Source organism: Scyliorhinus torazame, chromosome 7 (genome assembly GCF_047496885.1).
Source record: "Scyliorhinus torazame isolate Kashiwa2021f chromosome 7, sScyTor2.1, whole genome shotgun sequence".
Lineage (NCBI taxonomy): Eukaryota > Metazoa > Chordata > Chondrichthyes > Carcharhiniformes > Scyliorhinidae > Scyliorhinus > Scyliorhinus torazame.
In genome coordinates, this window is record NC_092713.1 from 209,529,881 (window position 1) to 209,554,948 (window position 25,068).

Sequence of the window (25,068 nt, forward strand, 5' to 3'; positions counted from 1 at the left end):
AAAGAATAAAGTTCCTGACTCACCTTTAGTGAAAAAATTAGATGGATTCTAATGCAACTAATTAATACATTGGTTAGATGTTCTTTGCTTTATATTGGTATTGTTTGCAAAGGGAAAATCACTCTTTACTTCACTTCAAAGCTGATGGATCCTGAACTATTGTGTATTTACATATTATCCAAAGAATTTTTTAAAAATTAAAATCCGCAGTTCAACTTTTTTTCATGAAATGCAGTTAAAATTAACTATTTTACGTTGCTCATACATCTGGTCAATTATTTTTATTTATTTTTAAAAAACATTTCATTATGGCATTTTATACCAATAAACGATACAAATACAAATGTAAGCATAGTTCATTGTGAAATACATCCCTCCATCTCTCACTGTTCCCGCCTACTCTAAACACAAAATAGCCTTTCTCCCCCCTAACCCCCCCCAACCCTCCCCTATTGAATCTGCTGACAGTTTAGTTTTCTCCGAAGAAGTCGATAAACCGCTTGCCACCTCCGAACGAACCCTGATGTTGAACCTCTCAGGGCGAACTTAATTTTCTCAAGTCTGAGAAACCCAGCCATATCGCTAACCCAAACCCCTGATTTCGGGGGCTTCGAGTCCCTCCATGCTAACAATATCCGTCTCTGGGCTACCAAGGAGGCAAGGCCAAATCGTCAGCCTTTCTCGACCCCTGTACGCCCAGATCTTTTGACACTCCAAAAATCGTCACCACTGGACTCGGCGCTATCCTTGTTTTTAAGCATCGTGGACATGACATTCGCAAATCCCTGCCAGTATCCCCTAAGCTTCAGGCATGCCCAAAATAGATGGACATGGTTTGCTGGCCCTCCCACACACCCCTCACACCTGTCCTCCATCCCAAAAAACGTGCTCATACGGGCCACAGTCATGTGTGCCCGGTGAACCACCTTGAATTGTATCAGGTTGAGCCTGGCACATGATGACGATGTGTTGACTCTGCTCAGAACATCCTCCCCACAGACCCTCCTCTACCTCCCCTCCCAGCTCATCTTTCCATTTACGCTTTAGCTCACCTATCTGAGTTTCCTCCCACTCCATAAGTTCTTTATAGATATTCAAAACCTTCACCTCCACCATCCCTGTTCTAGAAACTACCTTGTCCTGTATCCCCTGTGGCGGTAGAAGCGGAAAGGTCGAAACCTGCCTTCGCACAAAATCCCTAATCTGCAGATATCGAAACCCATTCCCTCCTGGCAATTCAAACTCCTTCTCCAAATCCTCTAAACCTGGAAAGCTCCCATCAATAAATAGATCCCCAAGCCTCTCAATCCCTGCTCTCTGCCACTTCCAAAACCCCCCATCCAGCCTCCCCGGGACAAACTGGTGATTGTCGCAAATTGGAGCCCACACCGACACACCCTCCACTCCCATTTGCTTCCGCCCCTGACTCTCAGGGCCACCACTACCACCGGGCTTGTGGAGTACTGGGTCGGGTCGGCAAGAACGGCAGAGGAGACGTTACCAATGCCCCCAAACTTGTGCCCTTACATGATACCGCCTCTACTCGCTCCCACACCAACCCCTCCCCCACTACCCACTTCCTAATCAAGGTTATATTTGCCACCTAGTAGTAATTACGAACGTTAGGCAGCGCCAGCCCCCCCCCCCCCCCCCCCACCTCCCCAAAAGGCTCTGCTCCAGCAGGTCTTTCTTTAATCGCGGGGTTTTATCCACCCACACAAACCAGAGATCATCCTATTCACCCGCTTAAAAAAGGCCTTTGGTATAAAAATGGGAGGCACTGGAAAACGAACAGAAACCTCGGGACAACTGTCATTTTCAAGATCTGTACCCTCCCCGCCAGTGACAACGGGAGCATGTCCCACCTCCAGAAGTCCTCCTTCCTTTGTTCAATTAGCCGAGTCAAATTTAATTTGTGTAACTGCTCCCATTCCCATGCCACCTGAATTCCCAAGTGACGAAAACTCCCCACCACTTTAAGCGGCAGCTCCCCCAGTCTCCTCTCCTGCCCCCTGGCTCAATTTGTTTTATGGATGGTAGAAGATTGCCACTTTTTTAGGTCTTGTAGACTGGCAGTAATTCCATAAACTGTGGGTCAAGTGGAGAATGGGAGCAGGTAGGAATATGAATGAGGAAGAGCAGGACTGAGAAAATGAAACTGTGCAGTCATTCAGCTGACAACAGAACAATATATATGTACCTTTAGTAGTTTCCCTTTTACACATGATAGAAGGAAATTGTGAGCTTTCTGCTGTTGGGATAAAGACCAGAAGGGAATTTGCACATCTTAGTAACGGTAGCTAACTTTGTACGTGTAGCCTATCTTTAAATTCATGCCTGGTCTGGAACTTGCCTTTGTACTTCAAGAAATCTTCTGCAAATCAGTAATGACATTTCCAGTCACAGGAATGATTATGTACTTGTATCTTTTCTTACATTTTGGACGTCATGGTCATGTGAGCTGAGGATTTTATTTATTTATTTTAAATTTGGAGTACCCAATTCTTTTTTTCCCACTTACGGGGCAATTTAGCGTGGTCAATCCACCTACCCTGTACATCTTTGGGTTGTGCGGGTGAGACCCACGCAGACACTGGGAGAATATGCTAACTCCACATGGACAGTGACCCAGGCCGGAATCGAATCCGGGTCCTCAGCGCCATGAGGCAGCAATGCTAACCACTGAACCACCTTTACATGTTTTTTTTATTGCAGCTGCCCCTGAGGCAAAGAACCCAACTGACCGTATCGACCACAGTAAGTTGTGTGAAGTTTCTGTTGGAAGATCTGAAATTTCCAAACAACGCCGTATGCGTAAAAAACAGAAGAAAAAGGTGGAAGCAAAGTTGGTGGAACAACTGGAACAAATTGGTTATAACTGTGAGTATACAACTTGTTGAAACTAATGCACTGTATGCTACATGTGAAAACAGGGATTAAATATTGTGAATGCACTGCAGGTCTCCTAGCATTTGCTACAATAATGTTTACATTGCTATTAGGAACCCTATGTTAGGATTTGGGAAAATGTTAGCATCCAAAACAGCAGTCCTTTTTTTTCTTTCAGATTCTGACAAAACTGCTGTGGATTTCTGCCATTTTCTGTTTTTATTTCAGATTATCAGCATTTGTCGGTCATTTTTATTTCTGGATTGAATGTTGTAATTCTATACCCCAAGAGATCATCATAGAATTTATAGTGTAGAAGGAGGCCATTCAGTCCATCGGGTCTGCACCGGCCCTTGGAAAGAGCACCCCACCCAAGCCCACAGCTCCACCCTATCCCCATAACCCAGTAACCCCACCCAACCTTTTTGAACACAATTTAGGATGGCCAATCCACTTAACTGGCACATCTTTGGTCTGTGGGAGGAAACCGGAGCACCCGGAGGAAAGCCACGCAGACACGGGGAGAACGTGCAGACTCTGCACTGACAGTGACCCAAGCCGCAAATCGAACCTGGGACCCTGGATTGGATTGGATTTGTTTATTGTCACAAGTACCGAGGTACAGAGAAAAGTATTTTTCTGCAAGCAGCTCAACAGATCATTAAGTACACGGGAAGAAAAGGGAATAGAAGAAAATACATAATAGGGCAACACAACATATACAATGTAACTACATAAGCATTGGCATCGGATGAAGCATACAGGGTGTAGTGATAATGAGGTCCGTCCATAAGAGGGTCATTTAGGAGTCTGGTGACAGTGGGGAAGAAGCTGTTTTTGAGTGTGTTCGTGCTGGAACTGTCGAGCAACTGCACTAACCACTATGCTATTGTGCTGCCCTCCACTATGTTACCATGTTGCCCTGCTCACTGCAGACAACCTGCTCACTAAAACCAGCTGAGTAAACTGTAAAACTTCTCAGGAAACTTATATTATTTTTATAAAATGTATATGCCTTCAACATTCAGATTTGAATTGCGGTATCCAACTTAGGGATGCATAGCTACCATTGTTGAAGCATAATTACCATTTTTATGCACACAATATAATGTGAAACAAGAAAAATGCTCTTGGATTTGAGAAAACATATGGAATGTAGTAATTTGTAGTTTTTTTTCTGTGGGTTATATTAGAAAATAAATGCATTATTAAGCTGCAATTTTCACCTTATGGATTCTAATGCAACTAATTAATGCATTGGTTAGAGGTTATTTGCTTTATATTGGTATTGTTTGTAAAGAGAAAATCGCTCTTTACTTCACTTCAAAGCTGATGGATCCTGAACTATTGTGTACTTACATATTAGCCAAAGAATTTTTTAAAAATCAAAATCTGCGGTTCAACTTTTTTTCGTGAAATGCGGTTAAAATAAACTATTTACGTTGCTCATACATCTGGTTAATTATTTTTATTTATTTTTTGAAAACATTTCATTATGGCATTTTATAACAATAAACGATACAAATACAAATGTAAGCATAGTTCATTGCGTAACACATCCCCCTATCTCCCACTGTTCCCGCCTACTCTAAACACAAAATAGCCTTTCTCCCCCCCTAACGCCCCCCAATCCTCCCCTATTGAATCTGCTGGCAGTTTAGTTTTCTCCGAAGAAGTCGATAAACCGCTTGCCACCTCCGAACGAACCCTGACGTTGATCCTCTCAGGGCGAACTTAATTTTCTCAAGTCTGAGAAACCCAGCCATATCGCTCACCCAAGCCCCTGATTTCGGGGGCTTCGAGTCCCTCCATGCTAACAATATCGGTCTCTGGGCTACCAAGGAGGCAAGGCCAAAGAGTCAGCCTCTCTCGACCCCTGGAGTCCCAGATCTTCTGACACTCCAAAAACCGTCACCACTGGAGTCGGCGCTATCCTTGTTTTTAAGCATCGTGGACATGACATCCGCAAATCCCTTCCAGTATCCCCTAAGCTTCAGGCATGCCCAAAATAGATGGACATGGTTTGCTGCCCCTCCTGCACACCTCACACACCTGTCCTCCATCCCAAAAAACGTGCTCATCCGGGCCACCGTCATCTGTGCCCGGTGAACCACCTTGAATTTTATCAGGCTGAGCCTGGCACATGATGACGATGTGTTGACTCTGCTCAGAACATCCTCCCCATAACCCTCCTCTACCCCCTCCCAGCTCATCTTTCCACTTACGCTTTAGCTCACCTATCTGAGTTTCCTCCCACTTCATAAGTTCTTTATAGATATTCAAAACCTTCCCATCCCCGTTCTAGAAACTACCTTGTCCTGTATCCCCTGTGGCGGTAGAAGCGGAAAGGTCGAAACCTGCCTTCGCGCAAAATCCCTAATCTGCAGATATCGAAACCCATTCCCTCCTGGCAATTCAAACTCCTTCTCCAAATCCTCTAAACCTGGGAAGCTCCCATCAATAAATAGATCCCCAAGCCTCTCAATCCCTGCTCTCTGCCACTTCCAAAACCCCCCATCCAGCCTCCTCGGGACAAACTGGTGGTTGCCACAAATTGGAGCCCACACCGACACACCCTCCACTCCCATTTGCTTCCGCCCCTGCCCCCTGACTCTCAGGGCCGCCACTACCAACTGGCTTGTGGAGTGTCGGGTCGGCAAGAACAGCAGAGGAGCCGTTACCAATGCCCCCAAACCTGTGCCCTTACATGATACTGCCTCTACTCGCTCCCACACCAACCCCTCCCCCACTACCCACTTCCTAATCATGGTTATATTTGCCACCTAGTAGTAATTACGAACGTTAGGCAGCGCCAGCCCACCCCCCACCCCCCTCGGCTCTGCTCCAGCAGCACTTTCTTTACTTGCGGTGTTTTATCCACCCACACAAACCCAGATATCACCCTATTCACCCGCTTAAAAAAGGCCTTTGGTATAAAAATAGGGAGGCACTGGAAAACAAACAGAAAACTCGGGAGGACCGTCATTTTTAAGATCTGTACCCTCCCCGCCAGTGACAACGGGAGCATGTCCCACCTCCGGAAGTCCTCCTTCGTTTGTTCAACTAGCCGAGTCAAATTTAATTTCTGTAACTGCTCCCATTCCCGTGCCACCTGAATTCCCAAGTGACAAAAACTCCCTCCCACCACTTTAAACAACAGCTCCCCCAGTCTCCTCTCCTGCCCCCTCGTCTGGGTCACAAAAACCTCACTTGTCCCCGAGAACTGGCTAAATTCTCCTAATGATCCATATAATCTTCCCCATCACCCCCTAATGGGTCAGAAATATATAACAGTAGGTCGTCTGCATATAATGAGACCCTGTGCTCCACCCCCTCCCCCAGACTAGCTTCTTCCAGTCCTTCGATGCTCTCAGCGCCATCGCCAGTGGCTCTATAGCCAAGGCAAAAACAGAGAGCCTTGCCTTGTCCCCCGGTGCAGTTTAAAGTAGTCTGAACTCAGCAGGTTCGTCCGCACACTCTCCATCGGTGACTGGTTCAACAACCAAACCAGTCAATAAAGCCCTGCCCAAACCCGAACTGTCCCAGGATCTCCCACAAATAATTCCATTCCACCTGGTCGAAGGCCTTTCCGTATCCATAGCGACCACTACCTCCGCCTCCCTACCATCGGAGGGCATGATCACATTTAGGAGCCTTCTAACGTTGTCCGTCAGCTGCCTGCCTTTAACAAACCCATCTGTTCTTCCCCTATCAGCCCCGGAACACAGTCCTCTATCCTTGAGGCCAAAGTTTTGGCCAGCAATTTGGATCAACATTCAGTAGGTAGATTGGTTTGTATGACCCACATTGCACTGGGTCCTTCTCCCGCCTCAGGATCAATGAGATCAAAGCCTGTGACATTGTTGGGGGAAGGACACCTCTCTCCGTAGCCTCATTAAATGCCCTCACCAGCAGCAGGCCCAACATCCCAGAAAATGTTTTGTAAAATTCCACAAGGTAGCCATCTACACTTGCCGGACTGCATGGCCTCCGATCTCTCTGCTACTACAATCCCAATCGGGGCTCCCAATCCCTCCACTAACCCTACCTCCACCTTCGGAAACTCCAACCCTTCCAAAAACTGCCTCATCCCCAGCTCCGACCCATACAGCCAACTATAAAACTCATTTAAACACCCCATTCACCGCTGCTGGGTCCAAGACCGTGGTCCCCCCTCTGTCCTTCATTCTTCCTATCTTCCTGGCGTCCTCCCTCTTCCTTAGCTGGTGTGCTAGCATCCTACTGGCGTTCTCCCCATACTCGTATACCGCCTGCCTTGCCTTCCTCAACTACCCCACCGCCTTCCCTGTGGATAACAGACCAAATTCCATCTAGCAGCTTCTGCCGCTCCTTCAACAACCCCGCCTCCAGAGCTTCAGAATACCTTCTATCCACCTGGAGTATTTCCCTAACCAGCCTAACCAGCTCTACACGCTCCACCTTCTCCCTATAAGCCTGTATCAAAATTAGCTCCCCCCAAACCACTGCCTTAAGCGCCTCCCATACCGTTGCTGCCATAGCTTCCCCCGTATCATTTATCTCCAAATAATTCTGGATGGCCAACCTCACCCGCCCGCACACCCCCTCATCTGCGAGCAGTCCAACATCCAATCACCATTGCGGGTGCTGACCCCCCTCCTTGCTCACCCGTAAATCCACTCCATGTGTGGCATGGTCCGACACAACAATTGGCGAATACTCTGTATCCGCCAACCCTGCCAGTAAAGCCCTGTTCAAAATGAAAAAATCAATCTGGGAGTATACTTTGTGCACGTGGGGGAAAAAAAGAAAACTCCTTCGCTCTTGGCCGTCTGAAGCTCCACGGGTTTACCTGACCCATCTGATCCATAAACCCACCCCTTCCTCAGCCTAGTCTGATCCACTACCCTCAGATGTGTCTCTTGTAATATTGCCACATCCGCCTTTAATCTCAAATGCGCGAATACACAAGCCCTCTTGACCGGCGCATTCAGCCCTCTCACGTTCCATGTGATCAGCTGGTCTGGGGAGCCCCCCCCCGCCGATCAACCATCACCCTTCTTAGGCCAGCCTGCAGCTCGTGTCCCGCGCCTCCTCAGGCCCGCCCTCGGGCGCCCACCGTCCTCGACCTCCAATTTGTCTCCAAGCACCAGTCCCTTCCCTGTCAGCAGAACAAGTCCCACTACCCCCACCCCACTAACAAAACAACAGTCCCAACTCCGAACTAGTCACCTGCTAAGCCTCCTACCCCCTATTGTTCTCTTCTCCCCCCTCCACTTGAACATGCATATGCAAGACATCACAATCCCCAACAAACACGGAGAAGAAAATTCCACCCACCAAACCACACGAGAACAACGTTTTTTTTAAAAATAATTTTTATTAAAGGTTTTCATAAAATATCAATAACAAAATGAGAAAGAAAAAAGAACCCAACAGGGTTAAATACAAAACACAATCTAAAAAAGCAACCCCCCAAACCACTCTTCACCACCCCCCCCCGGTACATAAATAATAAATTAACATTAACACCCCGACTTAACACAACAGGTGTATACACCCCCTCAGACCCTCCAGTGCAAATAACATCAACAAAAATAAAGTTAACACCCCCCCCCCCCCCCCCCCCCCCCCCCGAGCTGCTGCTGCCATTGACCAATGTCTATCGTTCTGCCAGAAAGTCGAAGAATGGTTGCCACCGCCTAAAGAACCCTTGTACCGTCCCTCTCAAGGCGAATTTCACCCTCTCCAATTTAATGAACCCTGCCATATCGCTGATCCAGGATTCCACGCTTGGGGGCCTCGCATCTTTCCACTGAAGGAGAATCCTTCGCCGGGCTACCAGGGACGCAAAGGCCAGAATACCGGCCTCTTTCGCCTCCTGCACTCCCGGCTCCTCTGCCACCCCAAATATTGCGAGCCCCCAGCCCGGTCTGACCCTGGATCCTACCACCCTCGACACCGTCCTCGCTACGCCCTTCCAAAATTCCTCCAGCGCTGGGCATGCCCAGAACATATGGGTGCGATTTGCTGGGCTCCCTGAGCACCTAACATACCTGTCCCCACCCCCAAAGAACCAGCTCATCCTTGTCCCGGTCATGTGTGCCCTGTGCAGCACCTTAAACTGTATGAGGCTGAGCCTCGCGCACGAAGAGGAAGAATTCACCCTCCCTAGGGCATCTGCCCACGTCCCCTCTTCGATCTCCCCTCCCAACTCCTCCTCCCACTTACCTTTCAACTCCACCACCGAGGCCTCCTCCTCCTCCTGCATCACCTGGTAAGTTTCCGAGATCTTTCCCACTCCCACCCACCCCCCTGAGAGCACCCTGTCCTGTACTGTGTGTGGCAGCAGTCACGGGAATTCCACCACCTGCCGTCTGGCAAACGCCCCTACCTGTAAGTACCTGAAGGTGTTTCCCCAGGGTAGCCCGTACTTCTCCTCCAGCTCACCCAAGCTCGCGAACTTCCCGTCCACAAACAGGTCCCCCAACTTTCGTATCCCTGCCCTGTGCCACCCCGAAAACCCTCCACCTCTTCTTCCTGGGGCAAACCGGTGGTTCCCCCATAATGGGGTCCACGCCGAGGCCCCAACTTCCCCCCTATGCCGCCTCCACTGCCCCCAAATTTTGAGGGCCGCCACCACCACCGGGCTCGTGGTATACCTCCTTGGAGGGAGTTGCCAGCGCCCCCAGACTCGTACCCACACAGGACGCTGTCTCCAGCCTCTTCCATGCAGCCCCCTCCCCCTCCATCACCCACTTGCGCACCATTGTCGCATTGGCGGCCCAGTAGTTCCCACAGAGGTTGGGCAGCGCCAGCCCCCCCCCCATCTCTACTCCGCTCCAGGAACACCCTTCTCACCCTCGGAGTCCCTCGCGCCCACACAAACCCCATTATACTCCTGCTAACCCGCCTAAAAAAAGCCTTTGGGATAAACACGGGGAGGCACTGGAACAGGAACAAAAACCGTGGGAATTTGATTGACTGCACCCTACCCGTCAAGGACAGCGGCAACGTGTCCCAACTCTTGAACTCCTCCTCCATTTGCTCCACCAGCCTTGTAAAGTTCAGCCTATGCAGGGCCCCCCAGCTCCTGGCCACCTGGACCCCCAAATATTTGAAGCTCCTCTCCGCCCTTTTTAGTGGGAGCTCGCCAATCCCACTCTCCTGGTCCCCTAGCTGAACTACGAACAGCTCTTCCCCATATTGAGCTTGTACCCCAAAAAGTCCCCGAATTCCCTAAGGATCCTCATTACCTCTGGCATTCCTCCCACCGGGTCCACCACATACAGCAGCAGGTCGTCCGCATAAAGCGACACCCTATGCTCCTCCTCACCCCGCACCAACCCCCTCCAGTTCCTCGACTCTCTCAGTGCCATAGCCAGGGGTTCAATCGCCAGTGCGAAGAGCAGGAGGGACAGGGGACACCCCCGTCTCGTCCCTCTGTGCAACCAAAAGTACTCGGACCTCCTCCTATTTGAGGCCACACTCGCCATCGGGACCTCACAGGGGCTGGTTTAGCACAGGGCTAAATCGCTGGCTTTGAAAGCAGACCAAGGCAGGCCAGCAGCATGGTTCAATTCCCGTACCAGCCTTCCCGAACAGGCGCCGGGATGTGGCGACTAGGGGCTTTTCACAGTAACTTCATTTGAAGCCTACTTGTGACAATAAGCGATTTTCATTTTTCCATACAACATCCTAACCCACCTACAAACCCCTCCCCAAACCCGAACCTCTTCAGCACCTCCCATAGGTACCCCCACTCTACCCTATCGAAGGCTTTCTCCGCGTCCATCGCCACCACTATCTCCGCCTCCCCCTCCCTCGCCGGCATCATGATAACGTTCAAAAGCCTCCGCACATTCGCGTTCAACTGTCTCCCCTTCACAAACCCCGTCTTGTCTTCATGGATGATCTGCAGCACACAATCCTCAATCCTCGTGGCTAAGACCTTCGCCAGCACCTTGGCATCTACATTTAGCAAGGAAATCGGTCTGTAAGACCCACATTGCAGGGGATCCTTGTCCCGCTTCAGGATCAAGGAGATCAGTGCCCGGGACATCGTCGGGGGTAAAGCCCCCCCCCCCCCTCCCTTGCCTCATTAAAGGTCCTAACTAACAGCGGGCCCAACAGGTCCATATATTTTTAATAGAACTCGACCGGGAAACTGTCCGGCCCCGGTGCCTTCCCCGTCTGTATGCTTCCTATCCCTTTGATCAGCTCCTCCAGCCCAATGGCGGCCCCCAGTCCCGTCACCAGTCCCTCTTCCACCTTTGAAAACCTCAATTGGCCCAGGAAACGGCCCATCCCTCCCTCCTCCCCTGGGGGCTCGGATCGGTACAATTCCTCGTAGAAGTCCCTGAAGACCCCATTGATGCCAACCCCACTCCGCACCACGCTCCCTCCCCTGTCCTTAACTCCCCCTATCTCCCTAGCTGCATCCCGCTTTCGAAGCTGATGCGCCAGCATCCGGCTTGCCTTTTCCCCATACTCGTAGACCGCCCCCTGGGCCTTCCTCCACTGCACCTCCGCCTTCCTGGTGGTCACCAGGTCGAATTCAGTCTGGAGGCTGCGCCTCTTCCTCAACAATCCTTCCTCAGGCTTTTCCGCATATTTCCTGTCTACCCTCACCACCTCCCCCACCAGCTTTCCCTCTCCCCCCGCTCCCTCCGCTTCTTGTGGGCCCTAATGGAGATCAGCTCTCCCCTCACCACCGCCTTCAGTGCCTCCCATACCATCCCCACTCGGACCTCCCCGTTGTCGTTGGTCTCCAAGTACCTCTCTATACTTCCTCGGACCCGCTCGCTCACCACCTCGTCCGCCAACAGCCCCACCTCCAAGTGCCACAGCGGGCGCTGGTCCCTCTCCTCCCCCATTTCCAAGTCCACCCAATGCGGGGCGTGGTCCGAAATGGCTATTGCCGAATACTCGGTATCCTCTACTCTCGCTATCAGCGCCCTACTCAAAATGAAAAACTCGATTCGAGAATAAGCCTTATGGACATGTGAGAAGAATGAAAATTCCCTAGCCTCCGGCCTTGCAAATCTCCAAGGGTCCACCCCTTCCATTTGGTCCATAAATCCCCTCAACACTCTAGCCGCCGCCGGCTTCCTACCCGTCCTAGACCTGGAGCGATCCAGTGCCGGATCCAACACCGTGTTAAAGTCTTCCCCCCATTATCAGGCCCCCCACTTCCAAGTCTGGGATCCGACCCAACATACGCCGCATAAAACCCGCATCGTCCCAGTCCGGAGCATACACATTGACCAGTACCACCCTCTCTCCCTGCAACTTACCACTTACTATTATGTACCTACCGCCATTATCTGCCACAATGCTCGACGCCTCGAATGACACCTTCTTTCCCACCAAGATCGTCACACCTCGATTTTTGGCATCTAGCCCCGAGTGAAACACCTGACCTACCCACCCTTTCCTCAGTCTTATCTGATCTGCCACCTTCAGGTGTGTCTCCTGGAGCATAACCACATCCGCCTTGAGCCCCTTCAGGTGCGCGAACACGCGGGCCCGCTTAACCGGCCCATTCAGTCCCCTTACATTCCAGGTTATCAGCCGGATCAGGGGGCTACCCGCCCCCCCCTCCCCCGCCGACTAGCCATGACCCCTCCTCAGCCAGCCACGCGCCCGCACCCCACACCCGGCCCGTTCCCCACAGCGGCATACCCCCGTCTCGACCCCTCCATTCGCTCCAGCTCCTCCTTGAGCTTAGCAGCAGCAACTCGATCCCCCCCCCCCCCCACCCCGCCGGCTAGGACCCATCCTAGCTGGTTTACTCCCCCCATTGCATTTCCGCAAGTCAGCTGACTCCTGCTGACCCCGGCCACTCCCACCTCCCCTTCGACTCCTCCCATTGTGTGGCACACCCTCCTCTCCCACTCCCCATCCACAGGCTCTCCCCTTCCCCCCTCCGTTCTAAGCGCGGGAAACATTCCTCGCTTCCCCGCCCCCCCCCCCCCCCCAGTCTTCGGCGCGGGAAAAGCCCACACTCTCCACCTACCAGGCCCCGCCACCAACCAAAACAGTGCCCAACCCGCCCCATCCACCCTCCCCAACCCGAAAGAGAAAAACACAGAGAAAAAGAAACCCAAAACAATGCAAAGGCCCCCCCCCCCCCCAAAACAGGCATAACATATCCACCGCAGTCCCCAATCGCCCATCCCGACCCTCAGTCTGTGTCTAGCTTCTCGGCCTGAATAAAGGCCACGCCTCCTCCGGAGACTCAAAATAATGGTGCCGGTCCTTGTAGGTAACCCACAGTTGCGCCGGCTGCAACATGCCAAACTTCACCCCCTTCCTGTGCAGCACCGCCTTCGCTCGATTGTACCCAGCCCTCCTCTTCGCCACCTCCGCACTCCAGTCCTGGTATATCTGAACCTCTGCGTTCTCCCACCTGCTGCTCCTCTCCTTCTTGGCCCACATGAGCACACACTCCCGATCGACAAACCGATGGAACCGCACCAGCACCGCCCGCGGAGGCTCGTTAGCCTTGGGCCTCCTCGCCAACACTCTATGGGCCCCTTCCAGCTCCAGGGGCCCCTGGAAGGACCCGCTCCCATCAGCGAGTTCAACATGGTGACCACATAGGCCCCCACGTCCAGCCCCTCCGGGAGGCCCAAAATCCGCAGATTCTTCCGCTTCGATCGATTTTCCATCTCCTCGAACCGCTCCTGCCATTTCTTGTGGAGCGCCTCGTGCGCCTCCACCTTTACCGCCAGGCCTAAGATCTCGTCCTCATTGTCAGAGATCTTTTGTCGAGCCTCTCAGATCGCCACTCCTTGGGCCGTCTGTGTCTCCAGCACCTTATCAATAGAAGCCTTCATCGGCTCTAGCAGGTCCGTTTTAATCTCTCTGAGGTAGCGCTGGATACCCTCCTGTTGCTCCTCCGCCCACTGCCTCCACGCTGCCAGGTCTCCGCCCGCCGCCATTTTGTCCTTCTTCCCTCCCTTCTTCTGGTCCACCACCACCTTTTTTGTCGCCCCGCTCCTAGTTAAAGCCATATACTGACGAGGAGCTATTATTAACTCCTTCCCACACCGGGAAACGTCGAAAATGTCCCCTCGGGGGGCCCTGAAAAGAGCCCAAAAGTCCGTTTTTGCGGGAGCCGCCGAATGTGCGACTTAGCTCCGCATAGCCGCAACCGGAAGTCTCGAGCGGGAATCCTTTTGGCGGTGTTCGCTTCACCAATCTGCCCCAAAACATCTGTGGAAACTCCTGAAAAAGGTCTTGAGCATCCGTTCCAGACGGGAGCTGCCGAATGCGTGACCTACTCCTCCATGGCCGCCACCGGAAGCCTCGTCCCCGCTTCTTCAATGGCCTTGGTAGATCTTTTCACAGTTGTTCACTCTGCTGCTAGAATTCACCTTTAATAAAGGCCCTCAAGTCAGCTTGCAGCTTTAAGCTTGACCTTCCCCCGCCTGCATGCTGGAAGAGGCCTCTCTCTCCCCTGCAGTTACAGCCAAATCTTTTCCTGTTTCTGATGGGTCTGGTAACCAAGAGACATTCCATTCCTGGGGGACACTGTCAGGGGAATGTTGCAGTCTTCTTCCCACACCGCGAAATGTCAAACAAATGCCGTGGGGGCCCTGTAAAGAGCTCAAAAGTCCATTCCAAGCGGGAGCTACCGAACATGTGACCTAGTTCTGCATAGCCGCACCCAGAAGTCCACGAGAACAAAGTTAACCTGCATACAAAACTGAGCAACTGCCCAAAAATTGATACAAAAAACACTCCAACACAGCCCAAAAAGAAACTAAATTTAGCAGCACAGGCAGAATTACTCGCCCCCAAGTTCAATGTCCTCAATCACCTGCCAGTCTCCTGTCCTTCACAAAGTTCATCGCCTCATCCGGCGATCCAAAATAAAGTTCTTGACCCTCGTAAGTGACCCACAAACGAGCTGGGTACAACATGCCAAACTTCACCCCCTTCTCGAAGAGGGCCGATTTAACTTTGTTAAAGCTCGCTCTTTTGCCAGTTCCGCACCCAAGTCCTGGTAAACGTGCAGCTCGTTATCTTTCCATTTATAGCTCCTCATCTGCCTGGCCCACCTTGAGATCTATTCCTTATCCAGGAACCGGCGCATTCGTACCACCACCACCCTCGGTGGCACATTCATCCACGGCTTCCTCGCAAGCGCCCTATGCGGCCTGTCCACTTCCAAGGGTCGTGCAAACACACCTTTGCCCAGCAGCTTCTCAAACATACGCGCCATGTATTGCCCTGCATCCGATCCCTTGATGCCCTCTGGGAGGCCAACTGTCCTCAAATTCTGTCTGCGTGACCTGTTCTCCAAATCCTCCACCTTCTCCTGTAGCCTTTTCTGATGGTCCCTCATCAGATCCATCTCCACTGTCATCGCGGTTAGCTGGTCCTCGTGCTCAGTCACCTTCTCTTCCAGCTTCTGGATCGCCAGTCCCTGGGCTTCCAATCTTTGTTCCACCCGATCAATCCAAGTCTTAATCGGGTCTAGATACTCCTGTCTTTGCTTGGCGAAACTCTCCTGAAGGAATTTCACCAGCTGCTCCTGAGCCTCCGCCATGTTTTCCTCTGCTGCAGACTCCACTCTCGTCTTTGCCCAATAATCTCTTCTTTGCAGACCACTTTTGGTCCACGACTCCATAAACTGGTGGGGGAATTCCTCTTCTTTGCTTCACCAGTCTCCAATTTTACCGATCAAATCCCCAATAGTCAGGGGAAAATATCCCAAAACAGGGGCTGTTTAGCCAGATCGCTGGCTTTGAAAGCAGACCAAGGTAGGCCAGCAGCACGGTTCAATTCCCGTACCAGCCTCCCTGAACAGGCGCCGGAATGTGGCGACTAAGGGCTTTTCACAGTAACTTCATTTGAAGCCTACTTGTGACAATAAGCGAATTTCATTCATTTAAATTTCATTTCAAAAGTCCACCACGAGCGTGAGCTACCAAATAAGTGACCTCTCACTCCATGGCCGCCACCAGAAGTCGCATCTGGTCAATTATGACCTTGTAACTGCTGGATGATTGAAAACCAGTATCATCCAATTTGCTATGTTAGCCATGTGTTCATTGCAGTCTGGCCCTTTGGAAATGTTTTCTGCTATTATTGAAACAAATTGTTGCATCTAAGGAGTATTTTTCCATTTAAAAATAGGCAAACTTCTAATGACTCTACTGTTAGTGTGCCATCATGCCATTGCCATTGGTACATGGCTGAAATAACTTACAAATCCAGAAAAAAAATTGTACTTGTACCATGGCTTGTACTTGAATGTGCAACCTGCACTCACTGTTCTAAGCATCAACTCTGATGTTCTTGCTGGGGTCTGGTTCACAGATAACCAGTCGCACTTTTCCCAGTTGATTATTTGTGGAACTAGACAGTGAATGTTGATGTGCTGTTTTCCTTGAACGACAAAATAACTCGGGCCATTTTGCATTTACACTCGGAATTTGTGCAATGGTTGTAGCTTATTTTTGATGTTTGTGCATGTATTCGCACTACTCCCAAAGGCAAAGCTGATATCAACTAATATTGACGGAACCTGGAATATTCATGGACTATCTTGTCTAGCCACTGGCCTGATCCTGGGGCTGTTTAGCACAGGGCTAAATCGCTGGCTTTGAAAGCAGACCAAGGCATGCCAGCAGCACGGTTCAATTCCCGTACCAGCGTCCCCGAACAGGCGCCGGAATGTGGTGACTATGGGCTTTTCACAGTAACTTCATTTGAAGCCTACTTGTGACAATAAGCGATTTCCATTTCCATTCCATTGATCCGGCTGAACCACGGGACAATACAGTATATTTTAGTTTAAAGCTGTGTATAGTCGTACATGTATCAATTTATTGTTCTGTTGCCTGTGGTGAGATACTGGCTAGTTTTGTATTAAGTTGCATGGGCATTGTCGCAAACCTCGAGGTGCACTGACCAAACTGTTTTATCCCCTACTGCAAAGCTCAATTTTTCCTGACAGAAAATGTCTCCTTTTACAAGCATTTACATTTCACATGCCCAAATTGCTGTTAGGGATGGAATAAATTCAAGGGTTAAATGCCCTCTTATCATTCTTGCATTGTTTTAGGAAACTCCCAGATCCACTCTAGAAATTAATTACCTTTATAATTCAAGCTGCCCTTGTAGTTTCTGTGAAAACTGAATTCTCTCACTACAATCACATTGCTTCTCTGACCTGTATTCATCCATTTTCCAGCCCCACTACGTTATCGCTATCAGGAGGTTTATAGACCATTTCCACCAGAGTCTTTACAGGCTTCCACTGCCTGATTGCCTTTGCTGATATCCTATTTTTTTACTGCTGTAACTGAGGTTTTTCAGTTTAGCTAATTTCCCTCCTTTCCCCATTTTCCTGTCCCTATAAGACCCTGTGCGGGATTTACCGACCAGCCCATCGCATATTTTCGGTGGCGGAGGAGGCCCGCAAGCGGAATTTTCTCATTCTGCCATTGTCAATGGGATTTCCAGTTGACTGCACCCCTCGTCACCGGGAAATCCGTAAGTCGTTATTGGGACCGGAATATGCCGCCGCCATGAACAGCCAGTAAATTCCGCCCCCTATAGCCTGGAGTATGTACTCCCGATCATGTTTGCTACTTACCAAATTTGAGCATTACTGTTTTCAGTGTGTGGTGCCATAATGGTTTATGTTACTGGATTATTAATTTGAAAGCCCAAGCAGTGATCTGAGGGCAGGAGTTTTAATCCCACCATGGCAGTGGGAAATTTAAATTCAATCAATTAAATAAATATGATTTTAATTTTTAATGCTTGTAATAGTGAGCATACAACCATCATGTTTATTCTTATTATGTTGTCTTAAAAACCCATCTGGGTGCTCACTACCATCATTTAGGGAAGGAAATCAGTAAAATTTCTGTTCTTGCTCAGTCTGGCCTCCATGTGACTCCAGGCCGACAACTATGTAGTTGACTCGGAAATGGTCTAGCAAGCCACTCACAAAATTGTATCTCCAACACAATTGGGGTGGACAGTAAGTGCTGGTATTGCCAGCAACAGCCACATCCTGTGAATGAACAAAACAATGCCAGTGCTCATTCTGAAATTTTATGAAAATAAAGGCAGTTGATTTAGCTTTTTATTTTGGACCGCTCAATCACTGGCAAATTTGCTTTATCTATTCTGTGCAATCCTTTCATACTTTAAATGGCTCTATCAAAATGGCCTCTAATATCCTCTGTTCTGATGCAAATAGTCCCAATTTTAAAAGTCTTCTTTCACATTTATATTTCCTCACAGCAGGCGACACCTTTTGGAATCTGTGCCACACCTTTGCATCCTTTAGTGTGAAACCCAAACTGCACACACTTCTCTAATTGTGGTTTAGAAATGTTTTATGTTAACATCATTAACAGAAGGCTATTAGATGACATGTAAGTTTAATTCCCTCTCTGACTGGTTTACCTAGAAATCCTTTCCTTCCACCCCATGTTTTCCTAACCATACGAATATGCATGCATTTTTCAGGCCACAGTTTGTTTTACCGCCCACATCCAAAACCCAACAGCCTGTCCTTTCATCCCTTTCATCTTCATAGATGAAGACTGATCTGTGTGAAATGAGTACAGTTGGCCATATCTTTAGACTGTCTCGAGCCCCTAAATTCTGTGTTAAAAAATAAAGTAATTTTATCATGCTATAAAGTGTGGGTAAAAATCATTCCTGTTGAGTGATGAAATTAGAAAGCAGAAAGGGAAAGCGAATAACTAAGCAAATAGTATGTGTTCCTGAAATTTCAACTTTGATAAATGTACTCTTATAGGCGGGTAATTTCATTATTTAACGGTTGTTTATTATGGAAGGTAACTAAATTATAATCTTTCACAGCTGCTGGCGGCTACCCCTGTAAAACCTGTCACGTTGTTCTGAAATCAGTAGGACATTTTCATGCACACATCCTTGGAGTCAAACACCAGAACCGGTAAGTACACCTACCTGTTTTTTTAACAATCTACAAGGGCAGAAAAATAACATAGATACTTAGCTTGACTTGAGTCAGGGATGAGTCCATTGGATCTGCTACCATTATCTTTATTTTGGGTTGCAGATAGCCATTTTGATACATGAACATGGTTACTCTGTGATCTGGCATGTGCTGGATTGTTGTTGGAACGTGTGTATTTAAATCCAAATGATACATCTTTACTTTTGCATTTGAGGTCCACCTTGGTGAAATGGCAATGAGGTGACAAACTGAACTGCTCATTTTGTTCAGTTGTATCCATAGTGCACAAAATGGAGTTACAAGGCTTTTGGGAAGTCCCTTTTAGTTGGAATTCCTCAATGACCTATATATAAGCGGCACGGTAGCACAGTTGCTTCACAGCTCCAGGGTCCCAGGTTCAATTTCCAGCTTGGATCACTGTGAGGAATCTGCATGTTCTCCCTGTGTCTGCGTGGGTTTCCTCCAGGTGCTCCGGTTTCCTCCCACAGTCCAAAGATGTGCAGGTTAGTTGGATTTGCCATGCTAAAATTGTCCTTAGTATCCAAAAAAGATTAGGTGGGGTTACTGGGTCACGGGGATAGGGTGGAGGTGTGGGCTTGAGTGGGGTGTTCTTTCCAGGGACAGGTGCAGAGTCGATGGGCCGAGTGGCCTCCTTCTGCAGTGTAAATTTTGTGATCCAAGATATTGTTGAAGTGGTGAAAGAGCCGTGTTTTTATGAAAATGATCCAATTTGTAGGCTTAGGCCAGAAGATTATACTTCGGGGATACTTCATTAGTCCAGACTCAATAAGTATACCATGTTAAATCGATCGACTGACCATTCACACCATTGTGTGGGAGGCCCAAACTGTAGGGGCTGGTTTAACACACTGGGCTAAATCGCTGGCTTTGAAAGCAGACCAAGGCAGGCCAGCAGCACGGTTCGATTCCCGTACCAGCCTCCCCGAACAGGCGCCGGAATGTGGCGACTAGGGGCGTTTCACGGTAACTTCATTGAAGCCTACTCGTGACAATAAGCGATTTTCATTCACTATGCTGCTGATTTAGCCCCTCATTTGGTGCTAACTGGTTCTTTACAGTAATCTAAACTAATAATAGAAAATTTATTGCTATTCGGATATGCTTGTGACTGGACCCAAGGCAGCTTCGAGAAGGTCAACCACTTTTCCTTCATTGGCTGATCCTTTCTTGGGAAACTATTGCTATAAATCTCCCATTAAAGGCAAAATTTCAGTAACTTTAACTGCTGGATGAATAAAAATGTTTTGTTCACAGGGCTACTTTAGGTGTGTAAGTCCTTTCATCAGAGTTTCAGAATGAAATTAGTTGATCAAGAGTGGCCTGCACAGAGTGCATTGCAAGCAGTGTAACAGTTGGAAATTTGGTGATTAAATATATTGACTAATTAAGTAAATAAAGCACAGTTACATATGGATGGTATTGAAGGTGGTGTGCACAACTGCAGTAAGTAGAACTTTGTGAAGAGCATTGTGATCATAGACCACCATATCTGCAGTAAGTGTCTACACCTCGAGGAACTTCAGCTCAAATTTGTTGAGCTGGAGACCGAGGTGCAGATCTTCTCGAGCATCTGTTAGGGGGGTGAGTTTCTTGGACACCTTTACCAAGAGACAATCACACCACTTAAGTTTGGATGTGGTGTAGGCCTGATCAGTGACCATGAGCAGGAGCTTGTGACTACAATTCAGGCAGGTAAGATGTCCCCAAATGCAATGCTAGAGGAGCCTCACTAGGCCTTTGCCCTAACCCACAGATACTATGTTCTTATTGTCTGTGGGTGAGGGCAAGGTCTGCAGGGTAGATGAGCAAAGTGATTGTGGCATCATGGTACAAAAGGCCATTCAAGTGGGAACTGTGAAAATAAATCTTTTGGTAGGGGACAGTATCGTCAAGGGAATAGATTCTGGGCGCGATTCTTCGGTCTCGCCTGCTCGGCGACTGGAAATCCCCACCTGAAGTCCAGTTCTCTCCAATCATGACTGAGAGTTTCAAATGTGTGTGTCAAGTGCTACGGTTGAATACATTTCCTGACAGCTGGAGAAGAATTTGAGATGGGAGGGAACGAATCCAGCTGTTATGGTCTGCAAAGGAACCAATGACATAGAATGAGGATTGAGGTCTGGTGAAGGAATTTGGGGGGGTGGGGGGGTAGGAGAAAGAGGAAAGGCTGGAAAAAGCCATAAAAAGGGGAAGATCACAAAACAAACAGTGGAAATGGGGAAAATGCCAATAAAAAGATTTTTTTCAAAAGTTATAACTCCATGATAAATTAAATTGAGGTTAAAATGAAACAGAAAATTGAGGTATTTGATAAATGTCAGGTCCATATTACAATAGGAGAAAAAGTCCAGGCGGAAACAGAAAAGGAATAAGAGAAGCAAAAAGAATATCAAAGTAAAATTAACAGCGAACATAAAATTAAACTGCAGTCTTAAATAAAGAGTAAAGAGTAACTGAGCCAATTGAAAACCAAAAAGGAAATCAGTTTGTTGACACCGAGGCAGAGTACCAAATGAATACTTTGTATCTGTCTTCAACAAAAGGGATACTGTAAATGTTCCAAGGAAGAGTGGGGAGAGAAATTGGATAGACCAAAAACAGATCAAAAGGAATTTCAGAAACATGTGACTGCAAGAGCACCGAAGGGAAAATGCTGGAAAATCTCAGCAGGTCTGGCAGCATCTGTAGGGAGAGTAAAGAGCTAACGTTTCGAAGACATGACTCTTTGTCAAAGCAACTGGACTCAAAGTCATCGGACCCGAAATGTGAGCTCTTTTCTCTTCCTACAGATGCTGCCAGACCTGCTGAGATTTTCCAACATTTTCTCTTTCGTTTCAGATTCCAGCATCCGCAGTAATTTGCTTTTATACTGTGTAAGAGCAAGTTGGGAAGGTGATTAGGAAAGCTTATGGGGGACATTTGTTTGTATCCGCCAACAAGGAAGTCATGTCAAACCATTTCTGGTTAGGCCATAACGAGTGTTGTGTACAATTCTGGGCATTACACTTTAAGATGGATGTCAAGGCCTTGCAGGGGGTACAGAGGTGATTTACCAGAATGAGAGCAGGGTTGAGGAAGTTCAGTTATGTATACAGACTAGAAATGTTCTCCTTGGGAATCAAAGTTATGGAGAAACCTAGGGGGAAAATGCACCTTAATTTAAAACGTATTCAAAATTATGACAGGTTTTGCTGGAGCAAGGAGTGAGAGCTATTTCTTCTGGCCAGTGAATCTGTAAACAGTGGTCACAGATTTCAAAAAAATTTACAAAAGAATTAGACAGGCAATGTGGTCAAATTTCTTTATGGGTTCTTTAATATCTGTAATCCCATGCAGTATTAAAAAAAAATTAAATTTAGAGTACCCAATTAATTTTTTCCAATTAAGGGGCAATTTAGCGTGGCCAATCCATCTACCCTGCACATCTTTGAGTTGTGGGGGCGAAACCCACACAAACACACTGGAAGAATGTGCAAACTCCACACGGACAGTGACCCAGAGCAGGGATCGGACCTGGTACCTCGGCGCCATGAGGCAGCTGTGGTAACCACTGCGCCACCGTGCTGCCCTTCATGCTGTATAAATTATTGTTCTCTTTGAGATTTGGTATTCTTGCGAATCTGCCCTGATTGCAGGACAAAAAGCTTCAACAACGTGACTTTATTTTTCAACAATTGTCTGTACTACCAAGTGACTATTAAGGTCTGGAATGCACTAGCTGCAAGAGTGGTGGAATCAGATTCCATTAGAATGTTTAAAAGGAAATTCAACATGTAATTGAAGAGATCTAAATTGAAGTGTTATGAGAAAGTAGGAAGTGAACAGGATTTCAAGCAACTGTCAGACTACTGAAGCATTATACTGTAAACTTGAACGGTTGCGAGCCCCACCTGGCCAGCAAGAAAAGCCGAAAAGAGGGACTTTTTTCTATGTAATAGGCAAATAGGAAAAACATTAAATAGATCCTTCTATTCTTTCTCACTTGTTCTACATCATAAAGGAGATCAAAGAAATACATCAGCTGGTGATAGGACTTCAAAGTGCTCCCTCTGCCTTTAAGCCAGCTTAGAGAAAACGAGCAAAATCACCCTCGTCAACAAATGCTAGCACCATAGTCAACATTTAACCCCTGGTCTAAATCCTCATTTGGCATGAAAGGAGAATTTGTACCTGGTGAACGCAATGCTGCCTGGTCCCTTGCTGAGCTGAAAGGGGCTTATTTGGATAACTCATTGGTATTTTATGAGATTTTAAAGATCACTTTGTCTACATATCAAAAACCCTTTATTAGTAAAGCATAGAACTGTGGATGCTGGAAATCTGATAATGAGACAGAAAATGCTGTAAATAATGAACAGGTCTGTCAGCATATGATGCACTGTTACCTTTCATCCTTTTGCCTCTTCTTGCCACACTCACATCACTGAACAGCTTGGTGGCCTTGATTTTTGTCTTTAGATTGATACATTTTTTACACAGAACATTTTAGTTGAAAGCCTCATCTGAAACCCCAGTTACATGGTTCACCAGAACACTGGCCCCAGTTCACGTTAAGTGGAGCGAGTTTCTTCTCAATGCTGATTCCAGTGCTCAATGAATCAAACCCTCCACCTGCCACAATTTTCTTTGAATGATGCATTCGACCCTGATCTGTTTGACTCTATACCAATTTGTGTGCAGCCCAGATAGCAATCCAGTTCCGCACTTTAATTCTCAAATTCAAGCAACAGCCTGACATAGTCATACTCACTGAATCATACCTTACAGATAATGTCCCCAAACCATTCCTGGATATATTCTGACCACCGACAGGCAAACTCCGCAGAGGTGGGGGCACATGAGTGTACAGTTGTGAGGGAGTTGCCCTGGGAATCCTCAACATCGACTCTGATCAAAATGAAGTCTCATGGCACCAGGCAAACGTGGGCAAGGAAACCGTTTGCTAATTATCACGTATCGTCGACACCCCCCCGCCCCCCCCCCCCCCCCCCCCAACCACTTGGAGAAAGCACTGAGGGTGGCAATGCCGCAAAATGTACTCTGGGTGGGGTCTTCAATATCCAACACCAAAAGTGGCTTTGTAGTACCACCACAAACCAAGCTGGCCAGGTCCTAAAGGACACAGTTGCTAGACTGGGACTGTGATAGGTGGTAGAAACAACAAGAGTGGAAACCATTCTTGACCTGATCCTCACGCTCACCCCACAACCCAAAGATGTGCAGAGTAGGTGGATTGGCCATGATAAATTGTCCCTTAATTCGAAAAAAGGGAATTGGGCACTTTGTAAAAAAAAAAAAAAATGTTTTAATGTTAACTGATGGAAAGAGTCATCAACGGCATTATCAAGTGGCACTTTCTCAGGGGGAACTTTAACACTGTCATTGACCTGGGAATGGACCAGTCGAGATCGGGGAGGGTGTCGGCGGTGGTGAAGGAGCTGAAGGGGTTTATTGAGCGCATGGTGGGAGTGTGGAAGTTTGGGAGGCTGAGGGTGAAGGAGCTTTCATACTACGTCCTTGTGCGTACAGTCTACTTGCGGATTGATTTTTTGTGGTGGGTAAGTCTCTACTGGCGGAGGTCTTGGACCACGCATCGCATTGGGTGGACTTACGAGTGGGGTGGGGGGGGGGGCTCAGCACCCACAGTGGATGTTGGATGTGGGACTGCTAGCGGAGAAGGAGGTGTGTGAGCGGGTGACGGCCGGCATCCAATGCTACGTGGAGGTAAATTATACAGGTAAGGTCTCGACTGCCATGCTTTGGGAGGCACTTGATGCAATGGCCAGGGGAGAACTTATATCAATCCAGGCCTACAGGGAGAAGGAGGAGCGGGCAGAGATGCCAAGGTTGGTGGACGAAATTATGCGGGTGGACAGAAGGTATGCGGAGGCCCCGGAGGCGGGATTGTTGAAGGAGAGGCAGAAGCTCCAGGTGGAGTTTGTGTTGGTGTCCACAGGGAAGGCAGTACGGGGAGAAGGCTAGCAGGATGCTGGCCCACCAGCTCAAGAAGCAGGAGGCGGCGAGGGCGGAATGGTATTTGATCCGAGTGGGGTGAATGGGGTGTTTAAGGAGTTCTATAGGAGACTTTATGAATCGGAACCCCTGGCTGAGGGGGAGGGAATATGGGATTTTTTGGACGGGCTGGAATTCCCCAGGGTGGAGGAGGGGTTGGGAGTGCCCGTTGAATTGGTGGAGGTGCT

The 25,068-nt window shown here is 48.4% G+C and overlaps 1 protein-coding gene across 3 annotated transcripts in view; it reads left to right on the forward strand.

Moving 5' to 3' along the window:
• Positions 1-25,068, forward strand: part of LOC140426817 (zinc finger matrin-type protein 4-like) — a 122,134-nt gene that overhangs the window by 63,112 nt on the left and 33,954 nt on the right. For all 3 annotated transcript variants that reach the window (XM_072512028.1, XM_072512029.1, XM_072512030.1), the window contains exons 6-7: positions 2,716-2,880; positions 18,730-18,823. In XM_072512028.1, the coding sequence (XP_072368129.1) occupies positions 2,716-2,880; positions 18,730-18,823 (259 nt within the window). The remainder of the gene's footprint in view (positions 1-2,715; positions 2,881-18,729; positions 18,824-25,068) is intronic.